Here is a 25,135-nt window from a genome sequence, read left to right on the forward strand (position 1 = left end):
TTTTTTTTTTTTAAACTTACACTTAATTTTGCTTTTCCTGAGTTTGTACATTTTTTTTTAAGCTACAATGTTCTTTTAGACTATCTTTCCCTTATGTTATTTATACATACTTACAATCTTAAATCCAGTTTAAAGGTTTTTCTCCACCCCTGGGATTTCTTAAAGATTTTTGTCCTTTTGATACTTAGATATCTATTACTAGATTCAAAAGCTGGAATGTTTTTGTTTAGATTTGTAAAATATTAATGTGACATAAGCCTCTGTAGGCAGTAACATCTGCAAAGTGGAGCTCTTCTAATCTTTGGCTGCTTAGTTACACACTTCAGGAGACATCTGTGATCTAACAGCTTTGCACAATAGTACCAAAGTTATGATGGACATTACCAAGTTTGCCTCAGGCCACATGACTTTCTGAAGATCCAAAAGGTCTGCCAGATCACTGGACTTCAAAAGTGAAAAAGATTTCTCTCTTTTTCCTAGTGCCAAATTTAATATACACCTCTACCCCGATACAACGCGACCCAATATAACACGAATTTGGATATAACGCGTTAAAGCAGCGCTCCAGGGGGGTGGGGCTGCGCACTCTGGCGGATCAAAGCAAGTTCGATATAACGCGGTTTCACCTATAACGCGGTAAGATTTTTTGGCTCCCAAGGACAGCGTTATATCGAGGTAGAGGTGTATAGAAAAAAGTAGCTCCATTCTCAAAAAATAATGTACTTAACTCGGCCTAGAAACTTCAGATTTATTCTTTTATCCATCCTTGCTGAGATTATTAGTTTCTTTTGAGTGATGACATCACAAAAAAGGGACCTGGTAGGGTTTTGGGTTTTTTTTTCCCCTCCATCCCCTACTTGAATTTTGTTTAAATCCAATAACTTATAAATAAACTATCCATTTCACCTCAAAACTTTGCAGAAAAGTTCTTCGCTCAAAAATCACACACATGAAATATGAACTGTAGAGACTTTTCTGAGATACACAATGGAGAAAGAAAAGGCAAAATCAGCCTTATAATGGAAAGCTTCCTACATCATTAACTATAGAAGGAATGTCCTCTTCCATAACCTTATGGAAATGGCAAATTATTCATTTATATAAGTGGTCTCTAAAGTGCTTACATATTGGCTTAGTTCTGCAGTGATCTAAATGGTATAGTACTTTGAAATCATGTGATAACGCTATACAAGTTACTTACCTGTTAATTTCCTCTGAAATTTTCAGTCATTCTAGACAATAAGACATATGTCATCAACCAGTCGAAGACCGAGCTTACTACTCAAAATTTTTGACAATATTACTCTGAAGCAGATTAACTGATCTCCTGAGTACTACACCTATCTGAACAGCAGAGACAAAAATCACATACAATGAAAAACTAACACCTTTAAGAAATACCTATGTCTATAAAAGGGAGAGGCTAAAGGAATGTAGTGCTCACGGAGGTGCTGGATTGACAACATTAAACCTTGTTCTCATTTTATCCACAGAAAACAAAATGCAAGCACGAACGCAATGTAAGCTTATCCTTCCTACTCTACACATTTTCTGACACCAATCTGGGGTGCAGAATGTTACTGTCTTAAAAAAAAATTCTGCTCTCAGACACTGCTGGTGGATCTTGATGCAAATAAGATGGGCTCCGTAACTGCACACACTTCCTGCTGACAGCAGGAGAAAAACTACATATATAAGGAGAAAAGCATACTGGAGTCAAGTTCTGCCATAGGCATATGAGAAAAGCATTTGGCTCCTACCAAAAAAAATGGGGAGTGAAGTTTGTCATACTGTGGAAAAATTCAAAGAAATTAAACAGGTTTAAAAAAAAATTCTCCAATCATATTTCTACAATGCTCCAGGAACCTCACAGTTTAGAGATCAGATTGATTCTTCGCTTCAGTGTATGGAACAAAAATGAAAATATTGTTCTCCTGAGGCAAACAGAAAATTAACTGATATACATACTAATCACCTGCTGAAGACATGATCCAGGGGGATACAAACAGAAGGCCACACCTGGTTATCAGGAACAGGAATACTGACTGTGCTGGAGATTTTTAAGAAGAGGTTAGTCATAGACCATTCTTGACAGGTGTATGTTTACTTGGTCCTGCCTCAGGACAGGAGACTGGGCTTGAAGATCTCTCAAGATCCTTTTGAGTCCTACACTTCTAACTGGATATCAAATTTAAATTTTATCCAGGTTCCTTAACTAAATACACAGTATTCATGTGTGCTATAGCTAGCTATATGACCTACTTTGTATAGATTGCTATTCTTTGTTTGAAAAATAAACTATACTAGTGTTAAAATGCTGCAAGGCAAAACTTCTCTCTCTCTCTGAAAAAAGGCTGGAGTGTCATTTTTTCCAGTGTAGGTGTACAGTATATATGAAGAGAATCTCAAAAAGGTATCTCAGAACATTTTAAAAGCTTTTCACTGCTGATGACACATTTTTCTGTGAAATAAGCCACTTCCTTTCTAAAGCCCACACAGTATTTTAGTGCAGAGATTCAGTAAGTCCTAATGTCTGTGCAGACATATCTTCAGTACACAAAACACGAAGTCTTGAAGTATCTCATTATATCCCATGATTTAAAAGCTTGTTGAATAATCAGTTATATTGGATTTCAAATGCTTTATATCAGAGCTAAAACATCAGGAATCATTTTTACACTTTTACACTGAGGCATCTGGGTGCTACCATGACACATGTTTAATAAATAAAAATGTGACCAGTAAAAGACCATGACAACATTTCTAGTTTCCTACTGGGCAGATGTAAATGTGAAAATGATTTGCAGACTGGAATGGGTCAGAATAGAATGACCAAGCATGATAGTTCCTATATCTTGAACAAAAGCCTTAGGCATCTTAAGCAAACAAAAATATATCATTCACTATTATTAGTATAAGCTTCAGAACACTTATTTTTCCCTGTAATTCCTGGGAATCCTCCCTAGGGATGCAATGTAAAAGTCTAGCATTTGGATGTAAGTTTCTCCGATTTGACTTAGATTTTTAGTTCCCATTATGAACTCACAAAGCAGCCAAAAGTTAATTATAGACTTTAAAGCCAGAAGGGACCATCATGATCATCTAGTCTGATCTTCTGCACATTGCTGGCCATAGAACCTTACTCCTGTAATAGATCCATAATCTCTAGCTGAGTTACTGATGTCCTCAAATCTTGATTTAAAAGACTGCAAATTACAGAGAATCCACCATTTATTCTAGATGTAACCAGCAAGTCACCTGTGCCCCACGCTGCAGGGGAAGGCAAAACAAAAAACAAAAAAATCCTACGTCTCTGCCAATCTGACCTGGGGGGGAAATTCCATCCTGACCCCAAATATATTGATCTGTTAGAACCTGCACACGTACAGAGACCCACCAGCCAGACACTCGAGAAAGAATTTACTGTTGAAACGCAGAGCCCTTCCCACCTCGTGTCCCATCTCCAGCTGTTGGAGATATTTGCTAATAGCAGGTGAAGCAGTGCCATATGCCATTGTAGGCAACTTCATCATACTATTTTCTCCATAAATGTAACAAGCTCAGTCTTAAAACAAGTTAGTTTTTTTTGCCCAGCTGGAAGGCTGTTGCAGAAATTCAGCCCTCTGATGATTAGAAATCAATGTCTAATTTCAATCCTAAAAACTGATGTCTAGTTTATATCCATTTGTTCTTGGGCCAACATTGGCCCTTAATTTAAATAACTCACCTCCCTCCCTGGAGTCTATCCCTCTGATAGATAAGTAGACAGCAATCTCATCTCCTCTGAGCCTTCATTTGGTGAGGCTAAACAACCCAAGCTTCTTAAGCCTCTTCTCATGTGATAGGTTCTCCATTCCGCTGATCATCCTAGAAGCTCTTCTCTGCACCTGTTCCAATTTGAAGTGACCTTTCTTAAACATGGAGGACCAGAATTGCACCTAGTATTCCAGATGAGGACTCACCAGTGCCTTGTACAATGGTACTAAAACTTTCCTCTCTCTACTAGAAATAACTCGCCTGATGCATCCTAGGATTTCATTAGCCTTTTTCATGACCACATCACACTAGCGGTTCATAATCATCCTGTGATCAACCAATACACCCAGGTCTTTCTTCTCCTCTGTCGCTTCCAATTTATAGCAAAAAATTCTTGTTAGTCCCTAATTGCATGAGCTTGCACTTTGCACTGCCAAATTTCACCCCATTTCTATTACTCCAGTTTCCAAGGTCATCCAAATCATCTTGTATGATATTCCACTCCTTCTCTGGTAGTACCACCTAACTTTGTGTCATCTGCAAATTTTATTAGCACACTCCCACTTTTTATGCAAAGGTAATTAATGAAAATGTTCAATAAGATTGGTCCCAACACCGATCCTTGAACAAGTTCACTAAACCTCCCTCCAGCCTGACAGTTCCCCTTTCAGTATGACCCATTTTAGTCTCCCCTTTAACCATTTTTACACCCACCTTTCAAGTCGCATATTAATCCCCAAATTGTACAAATATGATTATTTGCATTCCACTACAGTGCACTCGTGAATAGAAAGCTGTTGCAACTGCAACGCGCATCTGGAAGCATGAAAGCCAGACCATCAAGTGTCTGTCCCTGGATTGGGAAACCCGCATCACCATTGAGCAAAGAAGTCAGAATCACTATAGTAAGCTGCAGGGGTTAGTGAAGGCACTTCTGTGGTATTTATTTGAGTGGTTGTTTCTTGTTCCAGTGTGTTGTCATACCTAGGCTATGCTGATATGCTGGAAATTGTTTATGGAATAGAACTGGGACAGGTTTTGATATAAAGAAAGAGGATGGGAAGGGGTTGAGACAGAGGAAGGCGATTAACTTAGAAGAAAATGTAGAGCTAAAAATATATATCACACATTTGCTTACTTTGCTTTTATGTTGCATCCTTTTCTCTTCCCTCTCCCCCCCGCCGCCGCCACCACCACCACTCCCCCTTCATCTGTATGTTGGAGATAGAAACTTTTTCTTCAGACATGTCTGTAAAATTCCCAGAATATTTGACATTCATTAACAAAAATAATAAATTAGCAATTTATACTAATAAATGAATACTGTCTCCCCTGTAGTCTGTATTTCTGCGGGTGAGGCATTGAGGACTAGTGGTTAGGGCACTGGACTGGTTTGCAAAGACCTTGGTTCTATTCCCAACTCTGCCAACAACATGCCATCGGACTTTGGGGCACTCCTCTTCAATTCTCTGTGCCTATTTTTCCCCAAACCTTTGTCTTATCTATTTTGATAATAAGTATTTTAGTGTAGGGATTGTCTGTTACCATGCATTTTATAGTACCTAGCAGAGTGAGGCTTCATTCTTGGTTGTGGTCACTAGTATATAGTGCTTTGTGTATTGTAAGTTAATAATTAATATGCATTAAACAGAGTATCTTCAACCAGAATATTAAAGTAACAATCTAATTTGAAAAATGATTTTGTAAAAACGGATGCAGTAGAATTCCATTTTTATTGCATCAATAACTTGCCGATCAAATCTGCTGTTAGTGTCAGCATTTTAGAGATGGATTCAGTGAGTCATGAAGCGATTAATAGGATTTAGGCACCAAACTCCCATAAGCACCTCTGAAAAATTCCAGCTATGTAACTTGCCCAATATTGCAAAGGCAGTGGCGGGGGATGTCCTTTATTGGGCCAGCAAATCAGTTGGGACAGAACAGCATAGAATGGCTTGGCAAAGGAGGCTTGGAGCATGACCCTGAAGCTGGTGATAAAACTGCACAACAGACCTGTTGCTCCACTAGCCAATCACTGATGCTTCCTGGATAAAGGAAGCAGAAAAGGATCCTGAAGGAGTGGACAAGAAGATTTACAAGATTTTTTTTTTTTGATCAACCCCCAAAATGTAACCCAAGATCTGACTTTTTCTGGTTCATGCATCACTGAAAATAAAAATCTTACGATCAGAAAGTGGTTAACAATTCTATTAATGAGGCCCAAGATGGAATAGAATCTAGCTCATCTCACCAGTGTGTGTGTGTGTGTTCTATAGTGCTAACAAGAGTAAAAAAAAAAGTAATGAAAACATCTTAAACAGTAAAAAGCAAGTAGAAATGAAAATGAATATGCCTAGGAAGCACATCCTTTTAACTAAGAGGGTGGTGCCATTTTTTACAGAAGCATTTTTCAGGTTAGAATTATACTTGAAGTGTTAATTTTTTTAAAGATTTCTCAGAGACGTTATAAATATGAGGTCAATTTAATTACAGTATAGTTGCAAATATGGGATCACACCCTGGATCAGTCTATTTCCAATGTTTCAGAAGGCAAAAGATTCACCTGAATAACTGTGCAATGCTACCCATTTGAAGGAAGAAAAAGAAGCAGGCACATTAACACACTGAAATTTCAGATTTTATTACCTTTGATTTCCTTAGACATTTTAATGGACATAAAATTAACCATTTTTAACATTAACAGTATTTGCATCCACTTCCTTTAGCAATACATTTCACAGGCTGACTATATTCTATTAATTCTAAATTTGTCCTTTTTCCATCATGTAGTGTCTCCACAATCTCAAGAAAGGAAAGAATATCAAATTCTGCTATGCCCTTCATTAATCTGGGATTTCTGTCTAGTCCCCTTATAGTTCTTCTCTACGTAATTTTAGTCTCTGCAATCTCTGGTGTACCTCTAACCATATTCTTTGCTCTTCCCTAGAAAAACTTCACTTCCATTTCCTAAGTTAAAGACCGCATGAACACAGCACTCTATTCAATGGTGTATCATTGTCCGATATAGCAACATGAAATGCAATAATTTCTATTCTTTAATACACTCAAAGTTTCTTATTTGACCCTAACTGCTAATATACATCAGACAAACATTAAATTAGACATGTATAGCAACTTGTATAGCACAGCAACATTCTCTTGGAAGCACTCAAAGTGAGTGACCTCTCTGGAGACAGCAACTTAAAGGGGAGAGGAGTGGAATTCTAGCTACACTGAAAATGTAAAGACTTATTTCTAAAGATACATTACAGCGGCATAGAGACATATTCCATTTTTTGCCCCCCATAGAAAATCCTGCAAGTTTAGAGCCATTAGCATATGAGAAGCATATACTATTGGTGCCCATATGCATTACCTTAAACTTAGTTAAGTCTATTTTATCTTCCATCATGATGTCCAATCTTCTATTCCATTTAAATCTACCTACAGTCTCTCTCTCTGTCTTACACACTTAGGCAAAAACTCATTAGCTCAATTTCCAAAACAATTCTGGCTCAAAACAAAGCTAGCCTCACTAAAAGTAGTACTGTAGCCTACTTGACTTTATTGTGAAGTTATACGTTTTCTGAACACACTCCATGTAATAACCGATGAATACATACTGTAGCACAGACTCAAGCTTTAAAATTGCTTTCTGCCCAAAAGCACATAATCTGTATCAGTGGTTCCCCAAAGTGATCCCTGAGGGTCTGCTGTGGGTTATGCAGGGGTCCATCTCTTGAGCCAGAGCTGGAACGTGCCAGAACAGTATTCCACTGCTTTTGCTGCATGGAGACAAAATGGCATCCTCCACACACCATGACAGAGAGGTCATGATGGCTGGGGCATTCCCACGCTGGCGGGGTCATTCTAATTGTACCAGAAATTAAAGGGATCTAGAACATTTAGTCAGATGCCAAAGAGATCCTTGGCAGCAAAAAAGTTTGGCAGCTACTGATCTATTATATATAAAACAAACCAACCAACCTACATTAAAAGAAAATTAAAGCTACAAAATTAAGATAAAGAAGATAAGGTCTAGTGAAAAATACAGTTGAAATGCATGTAATTGGATTGGATAGGGCAGAGCACAAAATTCCAAAGATTACCTATCTCAGTTAGACCTTTGGGCACTGAAAAGTTAGGAAATGCCAAAATTAAGGTTGCCCCTGCAACCCTAAGTAGGCCCCCTTGTGTATATGCATTGTGAAAGTAATTATGACCACATACTATTTTTATGCTTCCTCCCAATGCCTTTACAAAGCATGTCTTTCTAAAGAAATAATTGCAGGAATCATTGTGCAACACAGAATGAAACTGATAGTTCAGAACTTGGAAGAAGCATCTCAGTGTTCACAAGTATTCAATACAGCTACCTATTTTCCATAGCCACTGGTTACTCTATTTGTTTTGCAGAAAGGCTTATTTGCAGACAAGTAGTCTAGTGAAAAATACAGTTGAAATGCATGTAATTGGATTGGATAGGGCAGAGCACAAAATTCTAAAGATTACCTATCTCAGTTAGACCTTTGGGCACTGCAAAGAATACAGAAATTCTCATGAAGCAGTGTGATTCAGAAAGACTTATGTGTGAAAACCTGTTACTTCTGGGTCTAAGATTCTGAGAATTTCATGAAAAGCTTTTAAAGTCATTTTATTTACATATTTAAAAGAGTATCAGATAAATGAATTGGAAAAAGGAATTATTCTGCATATGTCTGTTCTCCAAATAAACCCCATTAACAAACAACCAGGTCTTTTAAGCTTATTGCACTTGCTTCTTGAAGGCAATAGAAAGTCTACGGCAGCAAGCTTAAGACTTTTTCTTCTCAACTTTCTACAAGACAAAAGGAAAGAGCCAAGGCAATCAGCCTTGATTCCTTCAAAAATGAACTAAATGTAAAATATGAACATGACAAAATTAGTCCACACGCCTGCAATCAACTCTGCATGGGTGCAAGGGGTCCATCCATGTGGAGCCCCACTGCAGAATCATGGTCTCAAAATGTAAGTTTGCTGGGTAAAGGACAGTGTCTTACTGTATCAACATGCTCAGGCCACATTCTTACCACTCTTCTGTAACACATTTTAAAAGGTAATTTACATTGAATATGCCATTTCAAGGTACTGCCTTTTTCCTTCAGACATGGATGACAACACTTATAAGCATTGATGTAATTTTTACATCTACGCAGGTATACTGCCATGGTTTAGGTTAACTACTTTTTTTTGTTAGTTTAAAAGGCATATCTGTTTGCCTTTAAGTCTCATGTTGCAACATCTCTCTTGACCTTAGTATCTTGTGGCAATTAATTCCACGGGTTATTCACGTACCATGCAAAGTAGTATTTCCTTTGGTCCACTTCAAACTGGTTGTCTTTCAATTCTTCATTGAATTGCCCTTGTCCTTGCATTATGTAAAATAGTAAGTGCCTGCCTGACCCTCTCTGTATTATTCAATATTTTGCGTGCCTCTTCCACATGCCTTCACACTCATTTCTTCTCCAAATTAAAGAGCCTCAATCTTTTCAGTGTCATACATGGAAGATTCTCCATGCCTTAAATCAATTTTGGCACCTGTCAGTGAACCCCTAGATATAATCTAGTATCTTTTTTGAGACAGTAACCAGAACAGAACACAATATGCCAACTGAACTTGCACATTGTTGATTATAACATTATAATTTCACTATTCAGTCAGTTCAACTGGTATGAAATAAAACATTGATCTATGAATTTATTATAGTTTTATCTTCTTAGGGGATGCTTTTATTATACCAAACTACTTTGCTTTTCAGTGTTTTCTTTGCATAGCTGATAATTATGTAAGATGTATGTTCTACAATAAGAGCTATCCTCAGAAGATCCTGCAGTTAGTATTTTTGCATTTATGACAGTCTTTTTGCTCTATGAATGACTGTGAGGTGTCAAATTTAGCACTTCACTGAAGGATTAAATAGAACATGGACTGTGATAGAGCGGGCTCTTATTTAATCACAAACAGCTTTGGTAATCAGCAAGTTAACAGGGAAAACATGAAAAACAAGTTGGATAAATTTATTTAAATCTAATATATTTAATTTTTCTACTTTCTGAAAGTCCTTAGTGTACAGTTTTTATTTGCCAAGTTTAGTTACTGGTTCATGCAAATTACTATAGGTAGGGCCCTACCAAATTCAAGACCATGAAAAACACATCACAGACCGTGAAGTCTGGTCTCACCCCTGTGAAATCTGGCCTTTTGTGTCCTTCCACCACCACCACCACCCCCCCAATACTCTACAGATTTCACGGAGGAGACAAGCATTTCTCAAACTGCGGATCCTGACCCAAAAGGCAGTTGCAGGCGGGTCACAAGGTTATTGGGGGGGGGGGGGCGGGGGGGTCGTCGTCACAGCATTGCCACCCTTCCTTCTGCACTGCCTTCAGAACTGGATGGCCGGAGAGTGGCGGCTGTTGGCCGGGCACCCAGTTCTGAAGGAAGCGCTCCGCCAGCAGCAGCGTAGAAATAAGGGTGGCAATACCATATCATGCCATCCTTATTTCTGCGCTGCTGCTGGCAGTGGCGCTGCCTTCAGAGCTGGGCTACTAGCCAGCAGCCACTGCTCTCCAGCTGCCCAGCTCTGAAGGCAGCACCGCAGCCAGCAGCAGTGCAGAAGTAAGGGTAGCAGTACTGCAATGCCCCTACAATAACCTTGTGATTCCTCCCCCACCACCACCACACACACCTCCTTTTTGGGTCAGGACCCCTACAATTACAACACTGTGAAATTTCAGATTTAAATAGCTGAAATCATGAAATTTACTATTTTAAAAATCCTATGGCCGTGAAATTGATCAAAATGGACTGTGAATTTGGTAGGGCCCTAATTATGGGACAGCATTCAAAAGTCACTTAATTACAAATTAAATCTTCCTATGTGAGGAGAGAGGTTTAACCATTTTATTTCTGTAAAATTTAACCTTTCATTAAAAAAAAGTTTCTAGCCCTTATGTTTGCAAAGATAACCTCCTGTACATTAATCCATGCAGCATTTTCTTGTTATGCCTGGAAACCACTCTAGTGTCTATGATGTTGCTTATTGAAGAGGTATGAGCAGCAACACAGTGAATATGAAGACACTGATCATGTACACTGCTGTTACTCTGAGTCTGGTGGACAACAGCAAAATTGACAATCATATCAATGACACTCTATTGCTACTTAGGAAAATTAGCCCAGCAAAAGCCCTGCACCACAACTATTCAGGAGAGAAGAGAACCCAAAAGCAACAAAGATACCCTCCGCTCTCTGAAAACGGCCTGGAGGACAGAAGGGTAGAGTGGCAGAGATTCCGCACCTAAATAGAAGTCATGAGGCTCTGGATGAGAGCAGATGGGGAAGGGATGCACGTGCAACCTTATCTATCATTTCCTGATTTTTGGATGTTACATCATGCAACCTTAATTTCTCTTAACAGTTATTTGGATGAAATTCCTAAGTTCTGTCAAACAGAAAAATAAATTCCATGACATGCAACTACTCATTTGTCTAGATATCACTGGAATCCTCTGTATCAGATTCCTAATAAGGTCTACAGGAGGGCATCCTACTCCAGCACACTTTAGACATGCACAGGAGACCTGGCCTCCTTAGGAGCTGTGCAGATTTTACCTTGCAAGATGCATAGAGACTGAGGCAAGGACTATAACTGGTCTGCACATATATGCAGTAAAGCCTTCCTGAACTACATACACAAGTTGTCAAAAGAAGTTTATTTTTAATTAATGGAGAAAGTTAATTTTCCACTCGCCTTGTACTCAGCTTTTTTTTGGCTCAATTTTTCCAAAACAACTACACCCAGAGGCAGACACAGAAGCCTGGAAAATTTAAGCTTGAAAGATAAAAGTGTCAGATAGTTATAAATGCCTGAACACCTGTACAACCTTAAATGTAGCAGTACTGATTGCCCCCCACTGTAATGTATGGTCTGAGGGCTGGTCTAATTAAGCTGAAAGTTGACCTTCAGTTACATAAGTTACTGTCACAAAGTTCCTCCTCTGGTGGGTCCTGCGCTTATTGGCGGATTTGCTTGCCTCACAGATTCACCATGTGGATTGGGAAACAGCCCAGAGACCTTCCCCTCTGGTAGAAGCCACAGTCCAGGTCAATTCCTCCTGTGTCTGATCAGGAGTTGGGAGGTTTGGGGGGAACTCGGGCCCGCCCTCTATTCCGGGTTCCAACCCAGTGCCCTGTGGACTGCAGCTGTCTAGAGTGCCTCCTGATACAGCTGCACGACAGCTACAACTCCCTGGGCTACTTCCCCATGGCCTCCTCCCAACACCTTCTTTATCCTCACCACAGGACCTGTCTCCTGGTGTCTGATAATGCTTGCACACTCCTCAATCCTCCAGCAATATGCCTTCTCACTCTCAGCTCCTAGTGCCTCTTGCTCCCAGCTCCTCGCATGCACACTACAAACTGAAACGAGGTCCTTTTTAACTCAGGTGCCCTGATTAGCCAGCCTGTCCTAATCACTTCTAGCAGTTTCTTCTTAATTGGCTCCAGGTGTCTTAATTAGCCTGCCTTAATTGGTTCCTGCTTGTTCTGGAACCGCCCATTACCTTACCCAGGGAAAAGGGATCTACTTAATCTGGGACTAATATATCTGCCTTCTAACACTCTCCTGTAGCCATCTGGCCTGACCCTGTCACATAACGTAACTGAAGTCGACATACCTAAGGTTGACTTACAGCATGTCTGCACTGCGCTGTGTTGACAGAAGAGCGCTCTCCTGCTGACTTGCCTTACGCTTCTTGGGGACCTGGAGTACCGATGTCTACGGGAGAGCACTTTCCCATCAACTTAGCGGGTCTTCACCAGACCCACTAAATGGACACTGCTGCAATTGATGCAGCAGTGCCAATTTAGCTGTAAGTATAAACAAGCCCTGAGAATGAATGTCAGGCATAGAACTTTTTCTTTAGAGCTAGATGATTATTTCATTAGTATCCTTTCCCTTCTACTTTTTGCTTAGAACTTAGAGAAGCCTAAAAATTCTATCCATAATCTAACAGTGTGAAGGTTCTCAAATACATTTCTAAAAAAGAAACTATGACCTCTATACTGCACCTGGATTCCATATGTGTGGATATATTTGTCTGCATAGAGCCTCAGTCATTTCTGGAAACTTGTATGAGAACAGGGGTACATCTGTGCAAATCTAGTCATACACTGGGGCCTACCTCCTCAAAAGAAATGGCTAGTGCACTGCTAACAGCAACAAAATTTGTACAAGACAAACTACTAGCAAGAAAGCATGTGTTATTTAATCAGTCTTTACGAAGTGTTTTATTTTTTTGTACATAAATGAAAAGCAGTATTCACAAAGCAATTTCATTAAAAAAATATTAAATGACCCACTTAATTTTTAAAAAATTACATATAAAAACAATTTAATGTACAAAAGATACTTTACAACAGTCTTAACACTGTAAGCAGTATATTCCATGTAGCTTAATGCTTTCTTTCATGTCTACATTGTGTGTGCCCATAGACACAAATACTTTACGATTTCAGAATCTGAATATCAATATATAAGCAATTAATACAAGTGACCCATATACACACATGCAAAGTCACAGACTGGCTGCAAACTATTAAGGAAATATTTATAACAAACCACCTCCCTGACTATTTTATATAAAATGTAAACAAAGAGGGATTTCACTAACAGATTTTAATGTTCATTTAGGTAGAAACATTTTTGGAACCAACCAACCAACCATATGCTATATGAAAATTCCAGGTGCCATAATATCATGTGGTAGTTTAAGAAAATTAAGAATTTTCTGTGGTGAACCACATATACATAGTTCTTATTGAGTAATTTATTTATACACCCGTTTCAGTTTTAAAAATACAGTAACATGCTACCATTTCGTTAAAAATCAAAACTGTGGGTAAAATTTTCAAAAGTGCCTAAGTGGCACAGGAGCCTAAGTCTCATTGTATTCAATGAAAGTTAGGCTCCTAAGTGATGTAGGATATCACTTTGGTGCTTTTGAAAATTTTACCCTCTGCGCGTATTTATTCAAGGATCATTTCAGGCTGCAGGATTACAGTCTGGGCAGACAATCCCCACCACACGCTGCATGATTTTTATCCTGCTGAACAGCATTATGCATTGCATCTTCAGGATCACCAACAGTACTAATTCAACAGATCTGAGAAATATTAAGGGTTAGTCACCTAGTACTTACATATAAAGTTAGACACTGAGGCCCCAATCTGCAATGACATCTGTGTGGGTGGACAGCCATATGTGGTTGGAGTCCGACTGAAGTCAATGGAGCGCTGCGTAGGCCCATGGGTTCATCTCCACAGATATCATTGCAGGACTGGGTTCTAAGTGCTGAATTCTTTCATCAGATACTTGCACGTAACTTGTGATTAAATCAACAGGAGTTCTGTGCAGGTATGATTTGTGCAGAATTTGGCTCTAAAACTGCTAGCAGCATCTAATGTTAAAGAAGGGTTTGGGAGAAGAGTAGCAAAGAGGAAATGAGAGAACAGAGACAACACAATAAGACTAGACAGAACAGGGCGAAGACAAGACAGAAGCAGCAGAAGCAAAGAAACAATTTATTCCACTAAATATAATAGCACTTCTTCCACCAGAGATTAGTAACACCTCCATTAGAAAAGCCAATTCATGCCATCAGGAAGTGGCAGGAACAGGAAAAGACCAAATCACCTAAAGTAAACTAAAAAAGACTGGGCCATTAAAAAAAAAAATTATTAAAATGTTAAGCAATTTTTTCATCGGTGGTAGCACACTATCCCATTTAAAATAAATTTGGAGATCTGTCTATTGCACAAATTCTTCAGATAAAACCTAAAATCTTAATGGGAAAAACAGATTCTGGGTATCAAGTAAAGGGAGACTTCAGAAAACAGCTAACTTGAATGAAGATTTTTTTAAACATTTCTGAACTACTCAGTCAGTATTTTGAGCCAGTGAACAGCCTCACCATGATCTTCCTTGCTTGTTTACTGTTCAGCAAGTAAAATTGGAGCACTTACTATGAAAATCTGAAATGATAAAAGAACTAGCGTACTGGAGGGATTGCCCTGTGATAGCAACAAAAGTCATCTAGGGCTCTCTCTGTTTTAAGGTGAGAGACAGCAGAAAGTTCTTCTCATAATTTGAGAGAATGTGACATCCTTCAGGAAAAGGCTCAAGAAACTGTTTCCATGTTAGTTTATGTTGGGAAAAATATATATAATTTGTGAGCAAAATAGAAGGATGTTGGGTTTTATTTCTGCTCTTTGAGTTATCTAAACAAGCTATGTTTACATTAATTATGTTTTAACCTACTGAAGGCTCCTAAAGGCTTCTGGATATGAGTGACTAAACAAACAAAAATCAAGCTGATCAGTTAGAATATAAACACTGCAGGGCTACCATCTTTATTAAAAGGCACTAGAACCATGAACTCGATTCTGGAGAAGTTAGAAGATCAAAAATACTTCAATACAAAAAAAAAAGAGTCTGATACTCATATGTTTGAAGAATTCCCTAAATAGTGACAATTTACAAATGTCTATCAACTAAACAAATCAATGTATAGTAAATGAAACCTGCATTCCAGTGCTTTCAAATACATTTTTATAACTAAACTGACATTACCACTTAAAGCTAGGAACAATTCTAAATATTAACATTTCTTTTTTATAAATCAACTTATTAAAAGCTCCACCATTAAGATTTAACCCATTATTTCATAAAAGTTTCCTGGTTATATCTGAATAAAGTTCTGGTAAACTATAAACAAGCTTATTTTTCTATTAATAATAGTACTTGTAAAGGATATATTGCAGATTGACTGTTGAAAATACTGACTGGTAGTCCATGGATCCAAGTGAAAAACTACTACTATTTGACAAAAACAAACACCTGTGTAAAGGTAGGACTACCTATAGACAGTATCAGAGTCCAATGACTATTAGATAAGAAATGAGGTTCAAGACCTGACTTTGGCCTCACATATTCAGACTCTAAATAACGAGAACTGGCTCCAGCAAGAAAAGAGAATGCAAAAATTACACATTTCCATTACTAAAGGCAACTTTTTCCTAAAAGGAGAAATAGCACCTATAGCTTGTCATTGCCTTTTCACTAGGCATGACTAATGACAAAGGGGAAAAAAGGAACGTTTTTCTTCCAACACACTTCAAACAGACTTAAAATAGGTGATGGATTCCAACTGGAAAAATTTTGATGAAATATATACTATGCACACAATTGTTTTCCAATATCCTTAAATGCCCAGTTTTAACACTTGGATGTTTTGAACAGATATAAAAACTGTAACCTTAAATTACAGTACTTTGCTGTCATAAAAAACTCTGGTCCCACCAAAAAGCTAGCAAATGGCTTATCAAGTATAGTGGTCAATGACTGATTTTTCTGGGGTTATTTCTTTTAAATGACTGGAGCTTTTGAGAACATAAGATAATTTTCTAAGATTAGTGACATCACTATGACCAAAGTATATAAAAGAATAATGAAATTGAGAATGAAATTAGCAACAGTTGGAAATTAAACCGTGCCACAAGACAGTTTAATTATGTAATGTACCAGAAACTTTAATCTTTAAATTTAAGTATATCTAATCAAATTAATCCAGAGAAATATCTATTTTAGGTTTTGTTCTGCAATACAACCAAACAGTAAAATAGAATGGTAAATCTAAGATTTTTTTCCCCTCAAATTCAGTCTATTTTTTCTTATTTAGAAATGTACTTTTGTATAGTAGTATTCTATATATGTGCAATTCCTACGTATTAAAGATTAAGACTTTGTGAAAATTAAGATGTTGTATCTTAATGAAAAGTAAGCAAAAAATAAAAATACAGACACTCAGTGCAGTAGTTTAAAAGTTCACATAATTTTTTGATCAACTATTTGTTGAGAATTATCAAACGTATAATTAAAAAATATAGAATGTGAATTCTGGGTCATAAAGTCACACCATACAAAATTTATAAAATCATTTTAAAAGGCTCTGAAGGATAAATACTATTTCTTTCCCCTACTTTACACTATTCTCTCGTAAAGGCTCTTTTCTGTCCAGCTTTTACAATGTCATCAGGAGATGCTGATTTAAAGTCAAATGGTGTTATTGATATTAAAGGGTCACTTTCCTTATTTTTTACTTCTTGTACTTGCCTACTGTATAGGAAAGTCTTATGGATATCAATCGTGCGCCGTTTATATCCTTTTGGAGGATAACGGAGACACAAAGTTAAAGCAAAAGCTGACGGTCTGGCACAGAGAGCCTTCATCCATGAGAGAGAGAGATCCTGGCTCTTAGAAATATGTCCTTTTTTGCCTTTTTTATTTCCTTTAACTAAAATAATATTTTTTCCTTGCTTTGAACTTAAAACTTTAGTTTCTGGGACTATGGTATTTGCCTGGCGTACCACTGCTTCTGCAGATACTTCTGGATTTTTTATAAGGACACTTAAGTCAATGTTTGTGTTTACTCCTGCAGAAGGCCACATTTCAGCTATACTGAACCTCGAACTGTCTTTTGCTTCTTGAGGCTTATCTACTTCAATGGTTTCTGCAATTAAATCTGAAAGTGACAAATTCTCAAGTTCTCTTACTGGAGAAGCCTGAGACAATGCCAGAGAAGACAGAGATCCAGTTAATTGTGACAGCCCAGTTGCAGCTTGATGTTGACCAGCTAGTTGTGACAATGGCGAGGATCCCAATTTCAAATCTATAAAACTCATAGATGATTGGTTATAAAGATCAGACAAAGAACTACAGTGGCTTGAATTACTTTCCTGGTGCTCTTGAAGTAGGTCAGCCAGTGATGGACCTCCAGACTTTGAAAATGGCAAACTACCCATTTCTGAAGATGAGATGTCTTGCTTGGTACTTTGTAGAAATGAAGGAAAATTTTCAAAATGCTCAGTCTTTCTATTCTGAGTACAGTTTATATCATTATCAAGTGCCAGTTTCCCTACAGCACTCATTAAGCCAAGACTACTATCCATACTTCCTTTACTATTATGATCTGAAGAATTTTGGGCCCCACGCAGTCCCCTGTCTTGGAGGCTCAAATAATCATTAGTTATATTCTGCATCAGCAAAGGTTTCAAGTCTTGTGATTCCTTGCACTCCAACTGCTTCCAGGCAGGATTTTCAGACTGACTAGCTTCCAATAATTCAGCACCTACACTAAAGCAAATTTTGCCTTCATTGCTGGAAATCAAACTTACTGTGCTGGTATTGTCTGGTAGTCGTACTGCTACATGTTTACTGACAGATTCATAACATGATTCTTCATACATATCATTACTGAGGGAAGAATATAGAACTCCTGAAGATTTATTAGAAGATTCAGATATTTTCTTTTCTATTGAGGATATATTAGAATGTTTAGCTTTGAAGAGTGTTTTGTCACTTAAAGTTGAAAAGTAACTAGGTGATTTAGATTTGACTGTCAGGCTACTGAGCTTAGACATGTTGGTGTTTGCTGAAGAGTTTTCTATTAAGTAAGACAAGTTCTCTGAATAAGTAAAAGTTTCTGAACAAAGTAAATCTCCTTACCTTACAATAGCCAATAATTTTCAGATAGATGCACAGTCACAACGAAAAATTCCATTTTTTTAAGGAGACAGCAACAGCAAAGTTAAGAAGAAACATGAAAGGCATTTAATTACTAAATGTTACTTGAAAAATTGCATTACATCATAGTCTCTATAATCAAATAGAACTGTGAGTTCTGAAGGGCATTTATTCAATCATTTAGCAAAATTATTACGATTATCCACCAAAAGAAACACTAAGTTAGTAAATGAATATCAACTCTTAAGATGTCTGAATCCACACAACCAAGCTATTGTACTAGCTCTACAAAAACAGTCTTGCGATATCACAAGCAAACATTTAAAATGTCTTAAAATTTGCGGTCTCAAAAAAATAAAAATAATAAAAAAAAGTTAGCAGTTGGATAACTTAAGTAGTAACATAACTAAAGTATTTGTTAGAAAACAAAATTTCATTGGGAATTGTGGTTGCTTACATTTTGAATTTAGGGGGGAGGACCAAGTCTAAAACTAAAACTTGATTTTAAGTTTTGTAAAAACTACTTCTTCCTTTAAAGAGATGTTCTCTATATATCTTAAAACCATGAAATGTATTTAGAAATAGAAGATTGAGAACTTTGTTTTGTTTTCCAATGAGTAATTTTGATATAACAGTGCAAGTATCTTCCAGTTCTAAACTTGAGTATCCTATGCACAGCCAGTGAACTTTAATCTAAACCAAAACATAATTAAATAAAAGCATACCTTTTGTTGTCTTTCCTGTAATCACAGCTTCTTCATTCTTGGTCTTCACATTTTGCTTACTGTCTTGTGCAAGCACAAGATCCAAAGCCTTCTGTACATCAAATTTACTATTCAACACTGCTTCCACCATCACCTGCTCTGGTGCAGTTTCCCCCAGCACTTCTCTCATCTGGTCAAGGCACGAATAAAGACGAGCTACAAAAGACATCAGTAGTTATAAAATTATAAAACATGTATTTTCACAAAATGGCATGATAAATTACTAAAACCATACTTGCAATACATATATTTGGGGTGGGGCAGAAATGGTAATTATAAAATCATTGCAACCTGATTTCTTCCTCTGGCAGGCTCTCTTACCCCCAGTACTGAAGAGGTTTCAATTATTTCCCCAAAACATTACTACAAGAAATACATCTAATAGTTTTAAAATTGCCTTTAAAGGGCTGAACACTTAATTATGAGGTGTTACCAACATGAACAGTATTCATGCCGAAGAAGAAATGCAATTATTCAGCTTAAAACTATTCAAAGTAATTTGATAAGACCCTGTGATATCTATTTAACAGCACATTTTAAGTGTTTACAGATACTGTATTTAACTTTTATGGTAAACAGCATCTTTTCTGGCCTTGGAACTTAGCAACTAATAACCATAAATGCTAGCATCTTTAGATTAATGCTTTAGCATTAAAGCTACCTGAAATCTTACCTTTCCTAGAACTGAGAGGGGTTTCTGGGTCTTAAAATTCATATTCTTTGAAGCCAGACTTCTCTATTAATATTGCATACATTACAGAAAGTAAAGGGAAATGAAAGGGAGGCTGCAGAATAAAGTGATGGACAATCCTAAAAACAATAAACCAAAATCACAGAATCATAGGACTGGAAAGGACCTTGAGAGGTCATCTAGTCCACTCCCCTGCACTCATAGAAGGACTAAGTATTATCTAGTCCATCCCTGACAGATGTCTCTCTCTCTCTTTAAAAATAAGTAAATTATATTCTGTTTTAAACTGAAATTTCTTTTGTATATTCCTTCATTCCATTACTGGAGATTTTTAAGAGCAGGTCAGACAAAGTCGGTACGGTAATATCTTTTATTGAACCACCTTGTATTTTAAAAAGGACAGTTCAAAAATATCCTCACACTGGCCGTTTAGCACGGATCCCTACTACAGATCTCTTATATGTTTTAAATTAGGGGTCGACAACCTTTCAGAAGTGGTGTGCCGAGTCTTCATTTATTCACTCTAATTTAAGGTTTCAAGTACCAGTAATACATTTTAGCGTTTTTAGGTCTCTTTCTAGAAGTCTACATACAACTATAGATTTGTTATATATTATAAAGTAAAGAAGGTTTTAAAATGTTTTAAGAAGCTTCATTTAAAATTAAATTAAAATATAGAGCCCCCTGGACAGGTGGCCAGGCCCCGGGCAGTGTGAGTGCCACTGAAAATCAGCTTGCGTGCTGCCTTTGCCACGCATGCCATAGGTTGCCTACCCCTGTTTTAAATCAATGCTACATATATCTCCATTAGAATAGTATTTCCTACCTCTCCCAATGTCAATGGCCTTGCCTTTATTTTCTAACATTACAAATATTTTACACATTGGTAAATGCCTCCCTTCCCCCCTTCTTGAAACTGCATACACAGAAACCAAACAATATTATCCTTGACAAAGATAAAAAATTCACAGTTACATACCCTTAACCCTTTGTTCAATCTAAGAAAATACAGATGAATCTGGCTGTTATTCAACCCACCCCCACCACCAAAAAAAATCGTGGAACTGACATGGCATTTGCTGCCTTCACATTGTTAATTCTCCTTCCCTTCCCTACCTCCCTCACCCCGCTTGTCTCTGTCTTGTCTACTTAGACGGTCAGCACTTTGGGGCACGGATCATCTCCTTCTTCATGTTTGTACAGTCCTAGCACAATGGGGGCCCTACTTGGTTGGCCTCTAGGCACTAGCATAATAAACATGATTGATAATAATTCAAATTTCTGATCACAGTGAGAGTTCTATGATGGAGAAGAAAAACTTTCTTCATCTCCATTACAGGCACAACATATATCTTTCAAGATTTCTTTGCCACACATCAATCAGAAAGATGCAGTGTGAAACTTCTGATACTCTCTACCCACTAACTTAATGATTTATCTGTTGCAGATCATTTAAACACCAAGGCAAAGTTAATAATGTTCAGAATTTAGGAATAAAATATCAGTATTCAAGGACAAAAAGAAAATTGCATCCTACTACTATCAATAAAGTGATCCATTATATTTACAGCATTAACAATCAGCAAGCCCTAAGTCCTCCATCCCCAGCAGAGCAAAGCAGAGCCCTGATATCAAACAGGAGAAGGTAATGATTCTGACCATCCTCTTCACCAAAACACTAAACTACCAAGATTTAAAGCAATGCCAGCTTTACGTGCTGAGCCAAAACCCACATGACATGTCTCATGACTGCAATGGCAACCATAAGATCTTTGAAGCTCTTTTTAAGAGAAATTAAATGCAGAAAACTAAGATAACACAATATTAGCTTCCCACAATAAATATTTTAATGTATCAAGAATCACAGAAAGGCTATTTGCCAGTAGCCGTGATTCTTCAGTCACCCTGTGCATTTATACTTGGGGGATGGTACCCCTGCCATCTCAAGCTCATGAACCCCTCTTGAAAATCCTATCTGTGGGAGCTGAATGATCATACCCTTTTCGAAACATTCAGACTCTAAAGGGAATGCAGCTCCCAGTTGCCTCAGTTCCTTCTCCTGAAGCACAGAGTCCTATGTGAATAGAGAACTGTCAGGTAAAAGAGAGAGTGGAAGGTAAGTGTGAATGTGCAGAAGCAACTTTCAAAGAATCACTGTTACTGGGAGGTAATCTAGATTTTTTCTTCAATGGACCCCTGCACATTCTGACTAGTGGGGGATTAGTGAGTAGTACAGCCCCAGTGGAATGTAGCCTGAAGAGTTCTCAGGAAAAGACTGCAGAACACCTCTCCTAAATCCATGGAGTTTACTGAGTTTATAAACAGCACTCTAAATAGCTGTTCTGTAAAGTTCAGCAACTGAGATAAGTCTAAGGCATCTCACAGACTCAGCACTGGCCTTACTGAGTGAGCCTTAAGCCCTGATGGGATGTGGACTTCAGCTATGTTATAACAAAACTGTGTAGGATCTAATCCTCTAATAATCTCTGGGTGAATGGCACTCTTCCCCATACAGGCTAAAACCATCGGTTGAACTGCATAAAGTTTAGTTATTTCCAAATGGAAAGAGAGAACCCTTTTCACAGTAAACATATGGAAACAAGCTTCACTTCCATAGGCTACGGGCTTAGGGGAAAGAGACAGGGAGCAGATGGATTGGTTGATGTGGATGTGTGAAACTACTTTGGGAATCAACTTAGGATGTGACTGAAGGCCCAATTAGCACACAACTGCAGCCCAGCTCAAGTGCTAAAAAGGGCGGCCTGTGGGCTGGGGTCCGCCAAGTTCCTGTCTGCCTGCCGCAGAGGGGTGAGGGCTGCCCCGTTGTCCAGCATAGTGGGGATGAGGTCGGGGCTGCCAGCCCGCCCCTCATGGTGGGGGTCCAGGTCAGCCGCCCAGCCCCGCAAGCTCCAGGGTCTGTGTCTAAGGCAGCTGGCCCGCCCCACATGGCAGGAGTCTGGGGTCCAGGGCAGCCACCCAGCCTCGCCAGCTCTGGTCGGCTCTGGCAGGGGTCGGGTCCGGCAGCCGGCTGGTCCGGCGGGGGCGGCCCCATGGGGGTCGGGGCGGGCGGGCAGCCAGTCCCGCACAGCAGAGCTCTGGGGTTCAGGGTCCAGGCTGCAGCTGCCCTGCCACCTGGCTCCTGAAGCCCAGGTAACACATTGTGTATTAAGTTGAGAACCACTGCCTTATGTAATGTGGTATGAGATTAGTCATTAGGATTTGTAATTCTTCACTAGCTCTCCTGATAGAAGTAATACTCATGAGAAATGCCATTTTATAAAGATAAATGTGTAAGGGTGCAATCCCCCCTAAGGCAATGTTTTCCAAACTTTTGAATGCTGGCTAACCTCTTTGGGAAAATGAAACCAACTGTGCCACCTCTGCTACACTGCCATGTGCTGTTAAAGAACTACATACCTTAAATTTATGCATCTTCCATGATTCTTACCCTCCAGGCACCATCCACACTAGGTCAGTGTTTCCCCAGAAAGATTCACATGATAAGTAAGGCAGACCCTCTGTTCTTAGGCTTCACAATCTATAAAAGGCCTGTGATGGGGTATACACCGCACACTTGCCCTTAAGGGGTTAATGGAGGCCAAATGGGCCAATTAACTTATTAGGCTGAAGGCTAAGAGAAAAGCCTTAATTAGAAGAAGCTCACCTTCTGTGCAGGAAATAGCAGAGCCTATATAAGCCAGGAGGCTGGCAACAAAAGAGAAAGACTTCAATCACTCCGTAGGAAAAGGGAAGAGTGTTTGGAGGCTACATAGGCTGCAGTTGTTCCCTAGGAGGAGGAGGGAGTGCTGAAGCTGGCAGACCCAAAGATGCAAAGGAGAGCCCAAAGGTTAGGAAAGGGCTCAGGGAAATGCAGCAAGGTATGGAGTGAAACAGACCTTGACTGCTGACTAGAGGGTCATTGAACCAGAACCCGGAGTAGAGGGCAAGTCAGGGTTCCCAAAGCAGCCACTGGGGAAGTGGCACCAGCAGGGCAATATGTAGGAAGATTGCCTGAGCCTGTGTGGGGAAAGAAACTTTCCAACCCCAGGAAGGGGAAGCCAAAATAGTTACCAAGCCACAGAATTGGGGGGAGGGATAGCTCAGTGGTTTGAGCAGTGGTCTGCTAAACTCAGGGTTGTGAGTTCAATCCTCACTTAGGGATCTGGGGCAAAATCAGTACTTGGTCCTGCTAGTGAAGGCAGGGGGCTGGACTCGATGACCTTTCAAGGTCCCTTCCAGTTCTAGGAGATGGGATATCTCTATTAATTTAAAAAAAAAAAAAACTGAGTCACAAAGAGGCTGCAGCAACTCCTGGGGCAAGACAGGAGCTGCAGACAAAGAGGCAGAGGGACAGTGTGCAAAAACAGGAAGGGGCGTTGACCTGGTAAGCTATTCCCCAGAATGACAAGAAGGAAGCGCCATACCTGCAGTGAATAGAGCACCCCATCACAAATAAGCAAGTCATATCCATAGGACTACTTCAGCATATCCATAGGACCACAGGTCCCTGCATAAAATCCTTTCAAACTCACAAGGACATAGAAGGAGCTGCCCCCAAAAGTCAGAGACAGCATGCTCTTGGTGACAAGGTGAACATGAATGACCCTCAAATCCCATACTGGATGGCACAGAGACTGTTGCCAGTCCCAAAACACAGATTCATGCTAGAGGGTTTTGAAACTGTTCTGGGCCAGAAGAGAATGTATCTAGAGAAGCAATAATAATAATAATGGGGGTGCTAATATTTTAAACGTGAGTTCAACACAGAGGTTCAAGGATGTTGGACAGAGTCAAAGAGATGTGGATAAGAGAAAAGTTAGCTGGTGGTGCTGGGATCACTGCATTGTAGACTCTAGTGCTGGTGTGGTTGCTCTGGAGTATTATCCTTAGAATGGGGTCAATGTTTTTTTCTGTTTTGAGAAAGACATTCTCAGTACTAGATAAAGGATCTCTCTTCTCCTTTCTCTTGGCAGGAAAAGTTAAGAGAAATTTGCCAGAGAGATATATTAAAAGCATGGCAGCTTACATGGGCTGAGTCATCAGTGCCAGACTTCTGGGTTCAAGGAGGCATCATTTTTTCCAAAAGTCTGATAACAAAGTTACCCGGAGGCCCTCTGAAGTGTCAGGTTTTGTTGGCATGCTGCCAGAACCAGGTTAAAGTGCCAAACCTTAGGACTCTTAGCAAGGTTCACCAATGCAGACAACTCAGTGGTTTATTGATTGTCACATTAAATGGAAGAGTCATGGACTTAGACAAACCTGTGCTCAACCTCACTTAAAGTCTAGTGCTGAAGCCAGCA

At 38.9% G+C, this 25,135-nt stretch overlaps 1 protein-coding gene across 3 annotated transcripts in view; it reads right to left on the reverse strand.

Annotated features, from left to right (window-relative positions):
- The window catches only part of HBS1L (HBS1 like translational GTPase), a 106,532-nt gene that overhangs the window by 66,620 nt on the left and 14,777 nt on the right, over positions 1-25,135 (reverse strand). For 2 of the 3 annotated variants that reach the window (XM_005280306.5, XM_065588697.1), the window contains exon 4: positions 19,106-19,300. In XM_005280306.5, the coding sequence (XP_005280363.2) occupies positions 19,106-19,300 (195 nt within the window). Of the gene's footprint in view, positions 1-13,043; positions 18,358-19,105; positions 19,301-25,135 lie in introns of those variants that run through there. The other variant, XM_005280307.5, reaches the window with a different exon arrangement.

Source organism: Chrysemys picta, chromosome 3 (assembly GCF_011386835.1).
Source record: "Chrysemys picta bellii isolate R12L10 chromosome 3, ASM1138683v2, whole genome shotgun sequence".
Taxonomy (NCBI): domain Eukaryota; kingdom Metazoa; phylum Chordata; order Testudines; family Emydidae; genus Chrysemys; species Chrysemys picta.